At 46.0% G+C, this 19,949-nt stretch overlaps 1 protein-coding gene across 1 annotated transcript in view; it reads left to right on the top strand.

Moving 5' to 3' along the window:
• The window catches only part of LOC124593768 (reversion-inducing cysteine-rich protein with Kazal motifs-like), a 208,104-nt gene that overhangs the window by 28,295 nt on the left and 159,860 nt on the right, over positions 1 to 19,949 (top strand). The window contains exons 3-5 of the mRNA XM_047132117.1: positions 1,627 to 1,790; positions 16,919 to 17,010; positions 17,044 to 17,108. Coding sequence (XP_046988073.1) covers positions 1,627 to 1,790; positions 16,919 to 17,010; positions 17,044 to 17,108 — 321 coding nt within the window. The remainder of the gene's footprint in view (positions 1 to 1,626; positions 1,791 to 16,918; positions 17,011 to 17,043; positions 17,109 to 19,949) is intronic.

Below are 19,949 nucleotides of genomic sequence, written 5' to 3'. Positions count from 1 at the left end.
TGATGTCCTTAGGTTAGTTAGGTTTAAGTAGTTCTAAGTTCTGGGGGACTGATGACCACAGTAGTTAAGTCCCATAGTGCTCAGAGCCATTTGAACCATTTGAACTACTGACAGCCTTGGGAGAGCCCGTCCTGACAAAACTCTACCATCTGGTGAGCAAGATGTATGAGACAGGCGAAATTCCCTCAGACTTCAAGAAGAATATAATAATTCCAATCCCAAAGAAAGCAGGTGTTGACAGATGTGCAACATTACCGAACTATCAGTTTAATAAGTCGCAGCTGCAAAATACTAACGCGAATTCTTTACAGACGAATGGAAAAACTGGTAGAAGCCGACCTCGGGGAAGATCAGTTTGCATTCCGTAGATATATTGGGACACGTGAGGCAATACTGACCCTACGACTTATCTTAGAAGAAAGGTTAAGGAAAGGCAAACCTACGTTTCTAGCATTTGTAGACTTAGAGAAAGCTTTTGACAATGTTGACTGGAATACTCTCTTTAAAATCTCAAAGTGGCAGGGGTAAAACACAGGGAGCGAAAGGCTATTTACAATTTCTGCAGAAAGCGGATGGCAGTTATAAGAGTCGAGGGACATGAAAGGGAAGCAGTGGTTGGGAAGGGAGTGAGACAGTGTTGTAGCATCTCCCCGATGCTATTAAATCTGTATATTGAGCAAGCAGTAAAGGAAACGAATGAAAAGTTCGGAGTAGGTATTAAAATCCATGGAGAAGGAATAAAAACTTTGAGGTTCGCCGATGACATTGTAATTCTATTAGAGACAGCAAAAGACTTGGAAGAGCAGTTGAACGGAATGGACAGTGTCATCAAAGGAGGGTATAAGATGAACATCAACAAAAGCAAAACGACGATAATGGAATGTAGTCGAATTAAGTCGGGTGATGCGGCGGGAATTTGATTAGGAAATGAGACGCTTAGAGTAGTAAATGAGTTTTGCTATTTGGGGAACAGAATAACTGATGATGGTCGAAGTAGAGAAGATGTAAAATGTAGACTGGCAATGGCAAGGAAAGCGTTTCTGAAGAAGAGAAATTTGTTAACATCGAGTATAGATTTAAGTGTCAGGAAGTCATTTCTGAAAGTATTTGTATGGAGTGTAGCGATGTATGGAAGTGACACATGGACGATAAATAGTTTGGACAAGAAGAGAATAAATGCTTTCAAAATGTGGTGCTACAGAAGAATGCTGAAGATTAGATGGGTAGATCACATAACTAATGAGGAGGTATTGAATAGAATTGGGGAGAAGAGAAGTTTGTGGCACAACTTAACTAGAAGACGTGATCGGTTGGTAGGATACGTTCTCAGACATCAAGGGATCACCAATTTAGTACTGGAGGACAGCGTGGAGGGTAAAAATCGTAGAGGGAGACCAAGAGATAAATACACTAAGCAGATTCAGAAGGATGTAGGCTGCAGTAGGTACTGGAAGATGAAGAAGCTTGCACAGGATAGAGTGGCAGGTAGAGATGCATCAAACCAGTCTCAGGATTGAAGACCACAACAACAACAACAACAAGTCGTATTCGACATTTTTTTGTCTGTTAGTCTGGTCTCTTGCCGAGGCAGGTTTTGTGGAGCAGGGCCGGCGCCCCGTGTTGCAGACATGGTCCGCGGGGAGGCGTGGTGGGGCCGCGAGTGCTGCGGGCTGCCGCAGTCCGCGGGCTGCCAGCAGGCGTGCGTCACGGCCGCGGCTCGCCGCGACCTGGCCGCCAGCTGCCGCCACAGCGACGAGGTCGCCTTCTTCGCCTGCCTCGACCGCCAGCAGGTGAGTCGCAGCGTCTCCCACCGCCCACACTGTCACACGTGCGGGCGTGAAGGTGCGGGCTCTCCGCGCGAGTAGCGACCACAACCTGCCGCACGGCCTCTGTTGCACTCGTGGACGCCGTACAGGTGACACACACAAGGGAGCCGCCCACGTTGGACCGTTCTTGCCCGAGACGGGAAGATGGCAGTATCTGTTTTTCTACATACATGTCGATAGCCAAGTGACGAAAAATAATGCCAGAAAAACCGAAACATTTGATATTGGCGAACGTACACTACTGGCCATTACAATTGCTACGCCACGAAGATTACGTGTTACAGACTCGAAATTTAACCGACACGAAGGAGATGCTGTGATATGCAAATCATTAGCGTTTGAGAGCATTCACACAAGGTTGGCGCCGGTGGCAACACCTACAACGTGCTGACATGACGAAAGTTTACAACCGATTTCTCATACACAAACAGCAGTTTACCGGCGTTGCCTGGTGAAACGTTGTTGTGATGCCTCGTGCAAGGAGGAGAAATGCGTACCATCACGTTTACGACTTTGATAAAGGTCGGATTGTAGCCTATCGCGATTGCGCTTTATCGTGTCACGACATTGCTGCTCGCGTTGGTCAAGATGCAATGACTCTTAGCAGAATATGGAATCGGTGGTTTCAGGAGGAAATACGGAACGCCCTGCTGGATCCCAACGGCCTCGTATCACTAGCAGTCGACATGACAGACATCTTATACGCATGGCTGTAACGGATCGTGCAGCCACGTCTCAATCCCAGAGGCAACAGATGAGGACGTTTGCAAGACAACAACCATCTGCACGAACAGTTCGACGACGTTTGCAGAAACATCGACTATCAGCTCGGAGACAATGGCTGAGGTTACCCTTGACGCTGCATCACAGACAGGATGGTGTACTGAACGACGAACCTGGGTGCACGAATGGCAGAACGTCATTTTTTCGGATGAATCCAGATTCTGTTTACAGCATCATGATGGTCACATCCGTGTTTGGCGACATCGCGCTGAACGCACATTGGAAGCGTGTATTCGTCATCGCCATACTGGCGTATCACCGGGCGTGATGGTATGGGGTGCCATTGGTTACACGTCTCGGTCACCTCTTGTTCGCATTGACGGCACTTTGAACAGTGGACGTTACATTTCAGATGTGTTACGACCCGTGGCTCTACCCTTCATTCGATCCCTGCGAAACCCTACATTTCAGCAGGATAATGCACGACCGCATGTTGCAGGTCCTGTGCGGGCATTTCTGGGTTCAGAAAATGTTCGACTGCTGCCCAGGACAGCACATTCTCCAGATCTCTCACTAGTTGAAAACGTCTGGTCAATGGTGGTCGAGCAACTGGCTCGTCACAATACGCCAGTCACTACTCTTGATGAACTGTGGTATCGTGTTGAAACTGCATGGGCACCTGTACCTGTACACGCCATCCAAGCTCTGTTTGACTCAATGCCCAGGCATATCAAGGCCGTTATTACGGCCAGAGGTGGTTGTTCTGGGTACCGATTTCTCAGGATCTATGCACCCAAATTGCGTGAAAACGTAATCACATGTCAGTTCTAGTATAATATATTTGTCCAATGAATACCCGTTTATCATCTGCATTTCTTCTTGGTGTACGAACTTTAATGGGCAGTAGTGTAGTTTTCTACAGTACAGACCATACCGAGCACAAGAATGTCGCGAAACAGATGACAACGCTGAAGAACACAGGCGCTCACAAAATATTCTAAATAAGGGTCTCAAGCCCCACCTTAACCCGCGAGACGGAGACAAACTTGTCACTAATCCAAAAAGCAATGTTTAAAGCACTGTACCTACCCAACTGCATGCATAAATGCTCCAAGATTCAGTTTTTCAGGTGTAAGGTCTATACCGTGAATGTTTAGTACAGCTTCCGCCTCAAGGTGATACTAAACTCCACTTTCCAGCCTTAGAATCTGCTCATTTGTTTTTGTACTGATAATATGATACGTATTTCGTGAAAGGCATTCACCAAAGACTATTAACAACGGGGTTTCACCGTATTTAGTACGTGTCTTTCTTAAATTACTTCATAGCAGTAATTTATAATGCTTTTCTAAGTTATATTTTATGTCTCTGAGGATCTCTTTCATTCAGAAATTTTGGCTAATATTGTTTCAAGGGAAGCAATTGAAACAGCGAAAGCGCAGACTTGAATTTGACCTTCTGTTCTGTTACAAAATTTGCTCCTTTTAAATACGTATGGGACACAAATTTCGTAACTTCATATTTGAGATAAAATGTGTCTCCGAACCGCGAGACCGCTACGGTCGCAGGTGCGAATCCTACCTCGGGCATGGATGTGTGTGATGTCCTTAGGTTAGTTAGGTTTAAGTAGTTCTAAGTTCTAGGGGACTGATGACCACAGATGTTAAGACCCATAGTGCTCAGAACCATTTGTGTCTCCGAATATTCAGTAAATAAAATGCACTTCCGCCATAATATGTTTTGTTAAGGGCTACTGTTTCGTAGTATTAATCCTTCATTTTTCAGGCATAACGGATGGGGAAGGCCCTCTTTATCATTCATGCAGCCAGACTTCGCATATTGTGCACCATCGGTCAATGTTGCTGAAAGCGACTAGTTGCCCCCGTTTCTCAAACTCTCATTTTCAACGCATTTTTCCGTGATTAAATTTGACCACTTTTCCTGTCAGAGATAAACAAAAACACAAGAGTTACATTACAAAAAATTTGCGTATTCCTTCGACTGTGCGTAGTGTACAGGCGAGAAACATTTGCCTTTAACTTGACTACTCGCTCTCCCTTGAAAAAAGTACTAATCCTTTTTTAACTTTTTTCTTTCATTGCTTCTATGACAATACTGCGCAATGGTGCTATTGACGCTGACTTAAGATTACGAATTTGAGACTGCCAACGCAAGCTTACACTTCTTTCACTCCTTAGTAACAATAAACGAAGACAAAGATACAAAACAAACAACGTGGTATTCGTAGTGAATTTTTTTTAAAGTTTTCGGTTATTTCTTAAGTAATATTACTGAAAAAACGCTGATTACTTACACCGAGGCGACAGAAGTCATGGGATATTGCTATGCACATATGCAGATGGTGGCAGTATTGCGTACAGTAGGTATAAAGGGCAAGTACATTCTTGGAGCTGTCATTTGTACTCAGATGATTCATGTGAAAAGGTTTCGGACGTAACTATGACCGCCAGCCGGGAATTAACCGACTTTGAACATGTAATGGTAGCTGGAGGTGGAAGCATGGAATATTCCATTTCGGAAATCGTTAGGGAATTCAGTGTTCCGAGGTCCACCGGATCAAGAGTGTATCTTGAATACCAAATCTGATGCATCACCTCTCACCACGGACAACGCAGTGGCCGACGGCCTTCACTGAACTACTGAGAGTAGCGGCGTTTGTGTAGAGTTGTCAGTGCAGACATGAAACACTGCGTGAAATAAACGCGGAAATCAATGTGGGACGTACGATGAACATATACGTTAGGACAGTCCGCGAAATCTGGCGTTAATGGGCTATGGCAATAGACGACCGACGCAATTGCCTTTGATAAGGTTCGATGTGGCGATCACCTAATTCGGTGCACACATTATACCTACGACTTATGCTGTGGTGCAGACGCTCCATCACAGCTGGTGCGCTTACAATCTGTCCTACGGCGACCACGATTTGTGCCGCCAGTCCGTCTCCTGTGTCTGCAGGAGTCTCTTCTTTCGAGCCCGGAGGAAAATGGGCAATGGAGCCAAATCCGGTGATCGTGAAGGCCATGCGACTGCGCCGTCTCCGCCGATCCATCCGTGTCCGAATCGTTGGTCCAGGTGTTCCCGAATGTGGTGTCACCGCCAGACACCACACTTGCTAGGTGGCAGCTTTAAATCGGCCGCGGTCCATTAGTACATGTAGGACCCGCGTGTCTCCACTGTTAGTGATCGCAGACCGAGCGCCACCACACGGCAGGTCTCGAGAGACGGACTAGCACTCACCCCAGTTGTACGGACGACGTAGCTAGCGATGCACCCTGAGGAAGCCTCGCTCATTTGCAGAGCAGATAGAATAGCCTTCAGCTAAGTCAATGGCTACGACCTAGCAAGGCGCCATTAGTAGTTTATTGCCTGAATCTACAGAGTCTCACTTGTATCGTCAATAGCAATGTACAACAAGGATGGATTAAAGTCAAGTATTCCAGCAGCTACGTACTTTTCTTTATAGCATTCATTACGTACCCTGTTTCAGACCTATCACTAGGCTGCGTGAGTTAACGCGTGCCTTTCGGCTACTTCCGAGTGGCGTGGCTGTTAACTTACGCCACAACACCGAAAGTGACGTCAAAAGTGAGGGGAATCGCCGTCATGGTGAAACCACATGTCTTGAAGGACAGTTCAGCGACACAGCGTCCAACAACACGCCAATACTTGTTGTAGGCAGGTCAAGCTTGGGTGGAAGATACAGTCACATGACTATCGAGATACCTGCCCAAGCGTTGAAACCAATTTGTATTGGAATCCCTGGACGTGCATGGTATGTGGACTTTAGTCTGCCCAGACATGACTGTCTCGAGAATTTAGGAAAAAATCCCTAGTAAATTTACATTCATCTGTGAGGAGAATGCGCAGTAGAAATACTAGGGGCTCGTTGATGTAGTGGCGTAGAAACTGCACAAAGAACTCAAAGTGTTGTGCAAAGTCGGCTGGCACTGATGACTATCCATCGGACGTTGTATGGATGTAGTTGTTTGTCACGCAGAACATACCAGACGGTGCCGGGACAACATCCATTACATATACAATTGCTCGTGTGCTGGGTGACTGGTTCTTTCAACGTGATGCAGAACGGCCTCTTCCAAATCGGGTGTACGGCGTCTCAAAAAATGGCTCTGAGCACTATGGGACTTAACAACTATGGTCATCAGTCCCCTAGAACATAGAACTACTTAAACCTAACTAACCTAAGGACATAACACATATCCATGCCCGAGGCAGTATTCGAACCTGCGACCGTAGCGTTCGCGCGGTTCCAGACTGAAGCGCCTAGAACCCCTCGGCCACACCAGCCGGCGGTGTCCGATGGAATCAGATGTTGTGTATAAAGATCTTGATAAAAGCGACGGGCAGCTCTTCCATTATCGCGAGCTTTACCATACAGAGGGTCATGTTGGCGTATTCTGTGTGCGTGTACCGGTACTCAACCGCGTTGCTCTGATACAAACACGCGAATGAGACGCGACACAGCTCGGAGAGACAGGACAGACGTCAACTGACATCAGACAATCCGACGTAAGCACCCCCTGCCATGACTACCCTGTTTTAAACCTGTGTAGCACACGTGTTTTTAGACTGCTGCAGCACGGAAGTGGTACGTTGACGGACAACGATGCCAATTGAAAATAATACCTACTTAGACGTAACAGTTTGTAAAAGGTGTTTTAGAGCACACTGTGCGAGGAGAAAGCATATACATGGAGGAAACGTTTTCTCCTTATGATTTACATGCCCTCCTATCGTAGCTGAAACTGCGATAAAGAAGTTTAAAAATGGTTCAAATGCTCTGAGGACTATGGAACCTAACATCCGAGGTCATCAGTCTCCTAGAACTTTGAACTACTTAAACCTAACTAACCTAAGGACACAACACACATCCATGCCCGAGGCAGGATTCGAACCTGCGACCGTAGCGGTCGCGCGGTCCCAGACTGTAGCGCCTAGAACCGCTCGGCCACAGTGGCCGGCCAAAGAAGTCTACACCACACACTTTCACAGTCCAGTATTCTCTTTCTCGCAACTAGTAGAACCGTTCGGCCACATCGGCCGGCTAAAGAAGTTTACACCATACATTTTCACAGTCTAGTATTCTCTTTCTCGCAACTAGTTTTAAGAGAAAACCTGTATCTTATCGTTTAATGACGCCGCTTGCTTAGTTGATTTGGACGAGGAGATGGAACAGCGAGGTAATTAGGGAAGGGAGACCAAAGAAACCATCCATTCATTTGCCTCAAGCGATTTAGGGAAATCATGGAAAATCTAAAATTAGAATGGTCGGACGTGGGCTTGAACCGCCGTCTTCACTATTGCGACTCCACTGTGCTAACCACTGCGCCACTCCGCTTGGATGCTGCGTATAGCTTCGTGATTACGTAGATGCAAATCGCCGAGAGATTTTTCAGCAATATCATAACTGCTTGTTAAAACACATACGTATGTACATTAAAAATACGAGGGTTGGAACTTCAATAGTGGCAACTACTTATTTACAGCTTGTACAAAATAGATACGTGTTTCAAACATTTACTGATCTTCAGAGTAGTCACCAACATTGTGTATAACCCGTTGCCAGCGACGTGGAAGTTGTAGGATACTTTTAGGAGTGCCAGTTGTGTTGACATTTCGAGCGGCGCGGTCTACTGCCCGACGAATTTGTAGCAGTTCGGAAGCGAATGCCGTGAAGTGTTTCCTTCAGTTTAGAAATCGAGTTGAAGTAAGAGGAATGCAGTAGGTGGTATAGCTCTTAGCAGCCCCATCAGTCAAACAAATCAGTAACAGGGTGCACTGTACGTGCTTGAGCATTGTCCTGCAAAACGATGGTCAGGTCCTGCAGAAAGTGTCATCATTTCTGTCTCTTAGCTGGTCCTATGTTGTGGTCCAAGAATAAACAGCATAGAGACAGAGGTGATGACACTTTCTGTAGGACCTGACTATCATTTTGCAGGAAAATGCTCAAGCACGTACAATGCACCCTGTTACTGATTTGTTTGACTGATGTGGCTGCTAAGTGCTATACCACCTACTGCACTCCGCTGACTTAAGCCCTCGTGAGTTCAAGTTGATTTCTACCCGAAGGAAACACTTCACAGCATTCGCTCCAGAACTAATACAAATTCGTCGGGCAACAGACCGCGCCGCTCGAACTTTCAACATAACTGGCACTGCTAAGAATATCCTACGACTTCAACATCGCTGGCAACGGGTTATCGGTAACATTGCTGGTGACTACTTTGAAGGTCAGTAAAACTTTGAAATACGTATTTATTTTGTACGAGCTATAGATAAATTGTTGCCCCTATTAACGTTCCAACCCTGGAATGTAGCCAACGTCCGTCAGAATCTTTGGTACTAACATAAATGTTTATTACACTATTGTGTAAAAGTTTGAAGTACATCGGTCTTTCATTTTTCGAGATTTCTGATAACTCAGTCTTATCTTTATATAGTAGTACAGATATATGCTGGTAGCATGTGCCACATGATAAATATATAAAACTGAGGAGTGATATTCATCTCCTACCGATCTGTCAGGATTTTTCTACAGCTAATGTGTTACAAGGCTGCAAGAAGTACACCATTCGTTGGACAGTCGTAGTTGATAACCCCATAAAATCAGGATCTTCATCAGGTAGTCATGGGCACGGCCAAACACACTAGCTGCTTTCTGCAACGGCTCTACAGTGATCCCGTACCGAGAGAAGTGGCGCAGTGGTTAGCACACTGGACTCACATTCGACGAAGGTTCAATCCCGCGTCCGGCCATCCTGCTTTAGGTTTTCCTTGATTTCCCTAAATTTCTTTAGGCAAATTCCAGGATGGTTCCTTTGAAAAGGGCATGGCCGACTTACTTACCCATCCTTCCCTAATCCGATGAGACCGATAGCCTCGCAGTTTGGTCTCCTCCCTCAAAACAAGCCAACCCAACTGATTCCGTACAGTCGACTGGCACGTACACACCGCTTTACTTCCATGTCATATGTTGGCGGTGGATTGCCACGTGACCGTCTGGTACTAGTTCTACAGCTGTTATGTCGCAAAGCAACCAGTGTGCTGTTTTAAGGCTGTGGCTACTATGTTATTCAGTGAGTTTATTTGTATGTTTATGCCTGTATAAAGACGCAGAAAAGAGCTTTGTCGTCCTCGTACTGGAAGGTCTGTCTCAAGACGATTTTGTAATTGCATTTGTTCAAGAATGGCAACGGACTTGCCGCAGTGCATACACCGGTTCCCGTGAGATCACCGAAGTTAAGCGCTGTAGGGCTTGGTCGGCGCTTGGATGGGTGACCATCCAAGCCACCATGCGCTGTTGCCATTTTTCGGGGTGCACTCAGCCTCGTGACGCCAAGTGAGGAGCTACTCGACCGAATAGTAGCGGCTTCGGTCATGAATACCATCACAACGACTGGGGGGAGCGGTGTGCTGACCCCACGCCCATCCTATCCGCATCCTTCTCTGAGGATGACACGGCGGTCGGATGGTCCCGATGGGCCACTTGTGGCCTGTAGACGGAGTGTTTTTTTTTTTTATTTGTTCAAGAATAACGCCCTGTAGCCTCAACGCCCTCTCGTCACGCGAGCAGGTCAACGACGGCTTGTTTTTTAAGGCACTTTGTGCCTGAAGGAAAAACACATCAAAGAGTTCAGAATCAATCAATTTGAATTTTTGAATATGCTAGTCTTTCACTTGTCAATGTGTTGTGCGTTGATATGGAACTATCTGGTGGACTAAAATTATGTTATAGTGTGCTTCAAAGGGGCTTCGAGTGTAAACTGTTGCTTGTTTCACGTAATTATCTCACTTCCTGTACTTACCAGGTTCTCTGCTCTGTATGGCTACCTTACGTCACACGAGGTCCTACAACTTCTGGCCGTTGCGAGGTGAAGGAGAAGCGACGGATTTTAAGCAACTGAGTGATCTGTAGCTGTATGTGTTTTTTCTTTAACGTTTCACTGGTGCTTTCTTCCTTTCCGAGCTCTACAAAGGGTTTCTTCTACACTGTGCTGACGTAATAGTCTAGTGAGGAAGAATATGACGAAGAACAGTCCGTCAGCTTAGGTGGGTGGTAACGTGCTTGTTTCCCAAGCAAGCGAGCCCGGGTTCGATTCCCGGCCGTGTTGGAGATTTTCTCCGTTCGTGGACTGGGTGTTGTGTCGTCCTCATCACCGGCGCGCAAGTCGCCCTGTGTGGCGTCGAATCAAATAAGACTTGCGTTTGACGGCCGAACGACCCCGAACAGGGGCCTCCTCGCCAACGATGCCATACGCTAATTTCCATTTTTTTGACGAAGAATAGGTTACTACATCCATGGCTCAGGGAAGTTACCAGAATGTGAGTGCTCGCTGTTACTAAAACTTTCGTCACATGACCAATTATAGCACGGTTTTGAAACAACCTGTGATTATCAACTATGATGCTTAGACCTTCTATTTATAATTACCCATCAATGCGACACATTTTTCCCACCGACAGGTTACTTGACAGTGACCTGGATTGCACAAGTCAGCTTTTTCACCTCGTCGTCAAAATGGAACTTCTGGCACGAAATGGTTTGTTGATTTCTCTCGACATATCCTTCCTGCGTTTCTTCTGTCCGTCGGTGCATTAGTCTCTGTCCATCACAGCTAATCATTCCGGCTTTCTTCATCCATACCAAGCGCTGTTTTCTTTCTTTCGCCTCATGTGCTGACTTAACCCTATAATATATCGCTCTTCCCCTGGCCACTCAACTTCTTGTCCACATTTGACTGCTTCTGTAGCTATGTGTGCTAGTTCAAAGGAGGCTGGGCGCCTTGGGGACAACGAATGCAAATAATCCCAGCCTCCAACCGACCGGTCGGACATGGCCGTTCGGTTGAGACAGTTACTTCAAAGGATGACCAGAGAGCACACGATGACAGGTACGAGCTGTTGTTTTGAAGAACAAACTCCTTCCAGCATAGCGAGAAGAACGCCCGGAAAAGGCAACTCTCCAGCCGAAGTGGCCGAGCGGTTCTAGGCGCTTCAGTCTGGAACCGCGCGACTGTTACGGTCGCAGGTTCGAATCCTGCTTCGGGCATGGATGTGTGTGATGTCCTTAGATTAGTTAGGTTTAAGTAGTTCTAAGTTCTAGGGGACTGATTACCACAGATTTTAAGTCCCATAGTGCTGAGAGCCATTTGAACCATTTTTTGGAAAGGCAACTCGTGTGCTCTTTCTCCAAGACTCTACGGCGCTGGGCCAAGGTGCCCTCATTAGAATCCCTTCTCTTGCTCATTACTAATCTGACCTTGCTCCTAGCGGTTACACTATTTCCAACAATGAAACATACTCCACGATCGCACATTCTCCAGTCGTCCTCATATTCCATCAACAAATTTCCAGTGGGTAAACCAGATTCATCAAGATACAGCACTGTAAAGCACCATTTCCATTAACAATAGCTTAAAAATAGTCATAGTCTTAATCTGAAATCAGCACATTTCCCTTACAAAAACTCAGGTGCCTATAAAATTAGCCTTGACATGTCCAGCTTATTATATAGGACAAACAGAACAAGCACTTTCTTTTAGATACAAAGACGAAACATATACCAAAATACATAATTCGTCCTTTGATGATCATTTATTAGTAACAGACCATAAACCCAAAACGTTCATTACGTCAGTATCCTTCGTACACAGAGAAAAGTCTCTAAACTTTTCATGGAAAGTTATAAATTTTCAAAGACCTTTCTTTCAATGATGGTTTCACCCTCAATTAATAGTAGAAATTACGTAATATATATTTCTAATCCTATAACATCGTTACTTAGAAATGCCTAAAATTGAGCTGCCGTTTTTTCCTCAGAGTAGACCCTAAGATATCGTTTTTCATTCTCTTTTTCTTTCATTATATTGTAATAGTTACGTTCCAAAATGTATCTACTATTTGCTGTTGCATTGCCCTATATAATTTTTCATTGTGCACAATACTGGCTGTTGATGTTTGAGATGAGGACTTACACTGCTGGCCATTAAAATTGCTACACCACGAAGATGACGTGCTACAGACGCGAAATTTAACCGACAGGAAGAAGATGCTGTGATATGCAAATGATTATCATTTCAGAGCATTCACACAAGGTTGGCGCCGGTGGCGACACCTACAAGGTGTTGACATAAGGAAAGTTTCCAACCGATTTCTCATACACAAACAACAGTTGACCGACGTTTCCTGGTGAAACGTTGTTGTGATGCCTCGTATAAGGAGGAGAAATGCGTACCATCACATTTCCGACTTTGATAAAGGTCGGATTGTAGCCTATCGCGATTGCGGTTTATCGTATCGCGTCATTGCTGCTCGCGTTGTTCGAGATCCAATGACTATTAGCAGAATATGGAATCGGTGGGTTCAGGAGGGTAATACGGAACGCCCTGCTGGACCCGAACAGCCTCGTATCACTAGCAGTCGACATGACAGGAATCTTATCCGCATGACTGTATCGGATCGTGCAGCCACGTCTCGATCCCTGAGTCAACAGATGGAGACGTTTGCAACACAATAACCATCTGCACGAACAGTTCGACGACGTTTGCAGGAGCATGGACTATCAGCTCGGAGACCATGGCTGCGGTTACCCTTGACGCTGCATCACAGACAGGAGCGCCTGCGATGGTGTACTGAACGACGAACTTGGGTGCACGAATGGCAATTTCTCGGATGAATCCAGGTTCTGTTTACAGCATCATGATGGTCGCAACCGTGTTTGGAGACATCTCGGTGAACGCACATTGGAAGCGCGTATTCATCATCCCCATGCTAGAATATCCCCTTGCGTGATGGTATGGGGTGCCATTGGTTACACGTCTCGGTCACCTCTTGTTCGTATTGACGGCATTTTGAACAGTGGACGTTACATTTCAGATGTGTTACGACCCGTGGCTCTACCCTTCATTCGATCCCAGCGAAACCCTACATTTCAGCTGGATAGTGCACGGCCGCATGTTGCAGGTCCTGTACGGGCCTTGTCTGGATTCAGAAAATGTTCGACTGTTGCCCTGGCCAGCACATCCTCCAGATCTCTCACCAATTGAAAACGTCTGGTCAATGGTGGCCGAGCAACTGGCTCGTCGCAATACGCCAGTCACTACTCTTGATGAACTGTGGTATCGTGTTGAAGCTACATGGGGAGCTGTACCTGTACACGCCATCCAAGCTCTGTTTGACTCAATGCCCAGGCGTATGAAGGCCGTTATTACGGCCATAGGTGGTTGTTCTGGGTACTGATGTCTCAGGATCTATGCACCTAAAGTGCGTGAAAATGTAATCACATGTCAGTTCTAGTATAATATATTTGTCCAATGAATGCCCGTTTATCATCTGCACATCTTCTTGGTGTAGCAATTTTAATGGCCAGTAGTGTATATGTTATTTAAAATATCTTTCAACAAGTCGGCAACAGTTATCGGCGATTGTTACTAGACGGCAGAATTGTTTCGCGTCCACGCTGAGGCAGCTTTGGGATGTGAGCCTGTCACGCTGATGCCACCCCCAGTATCCTACATCTCCCACAGCCCCTAGCGGCGCTCGTCGTGTTACTTCGTGTAGCTATAGTTTTACTGGCAGTATCAGCTTTGTGTCAGTTTCAATGTATTTGATTTTACGTAGTTTTAACATTAGCTTCTCAATGACGTACTTTATGTGACGGGAGCATTATTGCTCTTAAATTGATTTTTCTGATACTACGTGTGAGTACAGTCTTCTTATAAATCTAAGCACGGCCAAGAAGCACATACCAAGAGGGTACCGCAAAGAATACATTCCTGGATGGTCCCAAACCAGCGAAGAACTGTAGCAGAGCTGCCTTGAATCCGGAGATCAGTAAATAGCCGATGAACTGCTTCACAGCTTGGCTGCTGCCAGAAGACAAAAGTGGACGGACACTGTAGAAAGCCTCAATTTCCAAACATCTAGCAGGCAAGCATGGTCACTGCTGAGAAAACTAGGTAGCAGCCCACTAGCACAACGACAAAAAGCAGCTGTAAGACCAAATGCAATAGCTGCACATCTAGTTAACACGTCTGGGACACCAAAGGATAAAACACATACAATTCAAGTGAAGCGAGAATTCCAAATCTTAAAAAATGAAGCCACAGAAACTGAATACTCTCGCCCTTTCTCTAGCGAAGACATAGAAAAAGCTCTGAAACATGTAAAACCAACAAAGGCATCAGGTTTCGACAACATTCACCCTGAATTCATAATAAACTGTGGCAAGTATACAAAAGTATTGCTGGCTCGATTTTTCACAAACATCATGCAAACTGGCAATATCCCACAAGAACTCAAACGCTCTAAGGTAATAGCTATTCTAAAGCCTGGGAAGCCAGCCGACAACCCAAAAAGCTACAGACCAATTGCCCCGCTGTCTGTAATTTACAGATTACTAGAGAGGCTTATATACAGGGTGTTACAAAAAGGTACGGCCAAACTTTCAGGAAACATTCCTCACACACAAAGAAAGAAAATATGTTATGTGGACATATGTCCGGAAACGCTTACTTCCCATGTTAGAGCTCATTTTATTACTTCTCTTCAAATCACATTAATCATGGAATGGAAACACACAGCAACAGAACGTACCAGCGTGACTTCAAACACTTTGTTACAGGAAATGTTCAAAATGGCCTCCGTTAGCGAGGATACATGCATCCACCCTCCGTCGCATGGAATCCCTGATGCGCTGATGCAGCCCTGGAGAATGGCGTATTGTATCACAGCCGTCCACAATACGAGCACGAAGAGTCTCTACATTTGGTACCGGGGTTGCGTAGACAAGAGCTTTCAAATGCCCCCATAAATGAAAGTCAAGAGGGTTGAGGTCAGGAGAGCGTGGAGGCCATGGAATTGGTGCGCCTCTACCAATCCATCGGTCACCGAATCTGTTGTTGGGAAGCGTAGGAACACTTCGACTGAAATGTGCAGGAGCTCCATCGTGCATGAACCACATGTTGTGTCGTACTTGTAAAGGCACATGTTCTAGCAGCACAGGTAGAGTATCCCGTATGAAATCGTGATAACGTGCTCCATTGAGTGTAGGTGGAAGGACATGGGGCCCAATCAAGAAGTCACCAACGATGCCTGCCCAAACGTTCACAGAAAATCTGTGTTGATGACGTGATTGCACAATTGCGTGCGGATTCTCGTCAGCCCACACAAGTTGATTGTGAAAATTTACAATTGGATCACGTTGGAATGAATCCTCATCCGTAAAGAGAACATTTGCACTGAAATGAGGATTGACACATTGTTGGATGAACCATTCGCAGAAGTGTACCCGTGGAGGCCAATCAGCTGCTGATAGTGCCTGCTCGCGCTGTACATGGTACGGAAACAACTGGTTCTCCAGTACCACTCTCCATACAGTGACGTGGTCAACGTTACCTTGTACAGCAGCAACTTCTCTGACACTGACGTTAGGGTTATCGCCAACTGCACGAAGAATTGCCTCGTCCATTGCAGGTGTCCTCGTCGTTCTAGGTCTTCCCCAGTCGCGAGTCATAGGCTGGAATGTTCCGTGCTCCCTAAGATGCCGATCAATTGCGTCGAACTTCTTCCTGTCGGGACACCTTCGTTCTGGAAATCTATCTCGATACAAACGTACCGCGCCATGGCTATTGCCCCGTGCTAATCCATACATCAAATGGGCATCTGCCAACTCCGCATTTGTAAACATTGGTCTGACTGCTAAACCACGTTCGTGATGAACACTAACCTGTTGATGCTACGTACTGATGTGCTTGATGCTAGTACTGTAGAGCAATGAGTCGCATGTCAACACAATCACCGAAGTCAACATTACCTTCCTTCAAATGGGCCAACTGGCGGTGAATCGAGGAAGTACAGTACATACTGACGAAACTAAAACGAGCTCTAACATGGAAATTAAGCGTTTCGGAACACATGCCCACATAAAATCTTTTCTTTATTTGTGTGTGAGGAATGCTTCCTGAAAGTTTGTCCGTACCTTTTTGTAACACCCTGTAGAAGCTTTCGTAGGGGCCACAGAATCATGATGGCTGCGCTATGAAGAGTGTATGAGGCTGCAGGAAGACAACGTTGAGAAATGACAGATTTCAAATTTTATGTGTGAATATTTTGTGAAAAAGAAAATGGGATACCTTGGAACTTGAACACCTGTGCAAGAGGGTCTGAAGGGACTAACATTTGCCAGTTGAAATAAAAATAAATAAAAGTTTCTTCTCAATAGCTTACCTACACTTACCTAGAAACACTTGCTGTCCGTGTTCAACCGTTTGCGCCTTAGCAACCTTTTCCGAACGTAGCCAGCTGTAGCACCGTGACTGCTGTTCCAGGCGGGCGCCGTGTGCTGTGGCGACGCCGCGCCGGAGGCCTGCGCCTCTGCATGCCGCGACGCCTTCCGGGAGACGGGCAGCGCGGGCGGCGTGTCCGCCGTGGAGCGCGCGTGCGCACAACACAGCCCGCGCGTGCTTGCCTGCGCGCGCAACCACACGGCCGCCGCGCCCGTCCTGCAGCCGCACAAGTGTGAGTACCGGACGAGTACAGCGGAGAGGCAGTGACAGCGGCAGGGGTGCGTCAGGAGAGGTCAGTGACTGGAAACGTCGACTAGTCACAACATACATAAATGACTTTGTGGATGACATCGGAAGTTCACTGACGCCTTTTGCGGATGATGCTGTGGTATATCGAGAGGTTGTAACAATGGAAAATTGTACTGAAATGCAGGAGGATCTGAAGCGAATTGACGCATGGTGCAGGGAATGGCAATTGAATCTCAATGTAGACAAGTGTAATGTGCTGCGAATACATAGAAAGATAGATCCCTTATCATTTAGCTACAAAATAGCAGGTCAGCAACTGGAAGCAGTTAATTCCATAAATTATCTGGAAGTAGGCATTAGGAGTGATTTAAAATGGAATGATCATATAAAGTTGATCGTTGGTAAGGCGGATGCCAGACTGAGATTCATTGGAAGAATCCTAAGGAAACGTAATCCGAAAACAAAGGAAGTAGGTTACAGTACGCTTGTTCGCCCACTGCTTGAATACTGCTCAGCAGTGTGGGATCCGTACCAGATAGGGTTGGTAGAAGAGATAGAGAAGATCCAACGGAGAGCAGCGCGCTTCGTTACAGGATCATTTAGTAATCGCGAAAGCGTTGCGGAGATGATAGATAAACTCCAGTGGAAGACTCTGCAGGAGAGACGCTCACTAGCTCGGTACGGGCTTTTGTGGAAGTTTCGAGAACATACCTTCACCGAAGAGTCAAGCAGTATATTGCTCCCTCCTGCGTATATCTCGCGAAGAGACCATGAGGATAAAATCAGAGAGATTAGAGCCCACACAGAAGCATACAGACAATCCTTCTTTCCACGAACAATACGAGACTGGAACAGAAGGGAGAACCGATAGAGGTATTCATGGTACCCTCCGCCACACACCGTCAGGTGGCTTGCGGAGTATGGATGTAGATGTAGATGTAGATGTAGTCACTGCATATCACCTGAGTAACAGATCTATCTGTTGCGTTTCAACTCCACTAAAGCTACCCGGCTCGACTGTTGGTGATACCATTGTGAAGTGGAAAAGGTTATATTAGATTAGATTAGTACTTGTTCCATAGATTATGAATACGACACTTCCTAATGATGTGGTGGCCCGCATCTCGTGGTCGTGCGGTAGCGTTCTCGCTTCCCACGCTCGGGTTCTCGGGTTCGATTCCCGGCGGGGTCAGGGATTTTCTCTGCCTCGTGATGGCTGGGTGTTGTGTGATGTCCTTAGGTTAGTTAGGTTTACGTAGTTCTAAGTTCTAGGGGACTGATGACCATATATGTTAAGTCCCATAGTGCTCAGAGCCATTTGAACCTAATGATGTGGAACGTGTCCGGTTAATAAAAGGTGTCTATACAAGATATTACATCACACTAAATATTACATGACACTCAATATTTTTAATTTTTTTGTGGGGGTTGGGGAAATTACCCACTTATTATATCGAAAAATTCATCCAATGAGTAGAAGGAGTTGCCATTAAGAAATTCTTTTAATTTCCTTTTAAATGCTATATGGGTATCTGTCATACTTTTGATGCTATTAGGTAAGTGACCAAAGACTTTCGTGGCAGCATAATTTGCCCCCTTCTGAGCCACAGTTAGATTTAACCTTGAGTAGTGAAGATCATCCTTTCTCCTAGTGTTGTAGCCATCTACACTGCTATTACTTTTGAATTCATTCGGATTGTTAATAACAAATTTCATAACTGAATATATATATTGTGAGGCTACAGTGAAGATCTCTAGCTCTTTAAATAAATGTCTGCAGGATGATCCTGGATGAGCTCCAGCAATTATTCTGATTACACGCTTTTGTGCAATGAACACTCTTATACCCAATGATGAGTTACCCCAGAATATGATGCCATACGAAAGCAGAGAATGAAAATAGGCATGGTAAGTTAATTTACTCAGATGTATACCGCCATAATTTGCAATGACCCTAATAGCATAAGCAGCTGAACTCAAACGTTTCACCAGATCCTCAGTGTGTTTTCTCCAGTTCAACCCCTCATCAATGCATACACCTAGAAATTTTGTATATTCTACCTTAGCTACCGATTTCTGATCGAAGTCTATATTTATCAACGGTGTCATTCCATTTACTGTGTGGAATTGTACACTCCTGGAAATTGAAATAAGAACACCGTGAATTCATTGTCCCAGGAAGGGGAAACTTTATTGACACATTCCTGGGGTCAGATACATCACATGATCACACTGACAGAACCACAGGCACATAGACACAGGCAACAGAGCATGCACAATGTCGGCACTAGTACAGTGTATATCCACCTTTCGCAGCAATGCAGGCTGCTATTCTCCCACGGAGACGATCGTAGAGATGCTGGATGTAGTCCTGTGGAACGGCTTGCCATGCCATTTCCACCTGGCGCCTAAGTTGGTCCAGCGTTCGTGCTGGACGTGAAGACCGCGTGAGACGACGCTTCATCCAGTCCCAAACATGCTCAATGGGGGACAGATCCGGAGATCTTGCTGGCCAGGGTAGTTGACTTACACCTTCTAGAGCGCGTAGGGTGTCACGTGATACATGCGGACGTGCATTGTCCTGTTGGAACAGCAAGTTCCCTTGCCGGTCTAGGAATGGTAGAACGATGGGTTCGATGACGGTTTGGATGTACCGTGCACTATTCAGTGTCCCCTCGACGATCACCAGTGGTGTACGGCCAGTGTAGGAGATCTCTCCCCACACCATGATGCCGGGTGTTGGCCCTGTGTGCCTCGGTCGTATGCAGTCCTGATTGTGGCGCTCACCTGCACGGCGCCAAACACGCATACGACCATCATTGGC

This window comes from Schistocerca americana, chromosome 2 (genome assembly GCF_021461395.2).
Source record: "Schistocerca americana isolate TAMUIC-IGC-003095 chromosome 2, iqSchAmer2.1, whole genome shotgun sequence".
NCBI classification, from domain to species: Eukaryota; Metazoa; Arthropoda; class Insecta; order Orthoptera; family Acrididae; genus Schistocerca; species Schistocerca americana.
The sequence above is the reverse complement of the archived record's forward strand: the minus strand, read 5'-3'. Positions and strand labels throughout refer to the sequence as shown.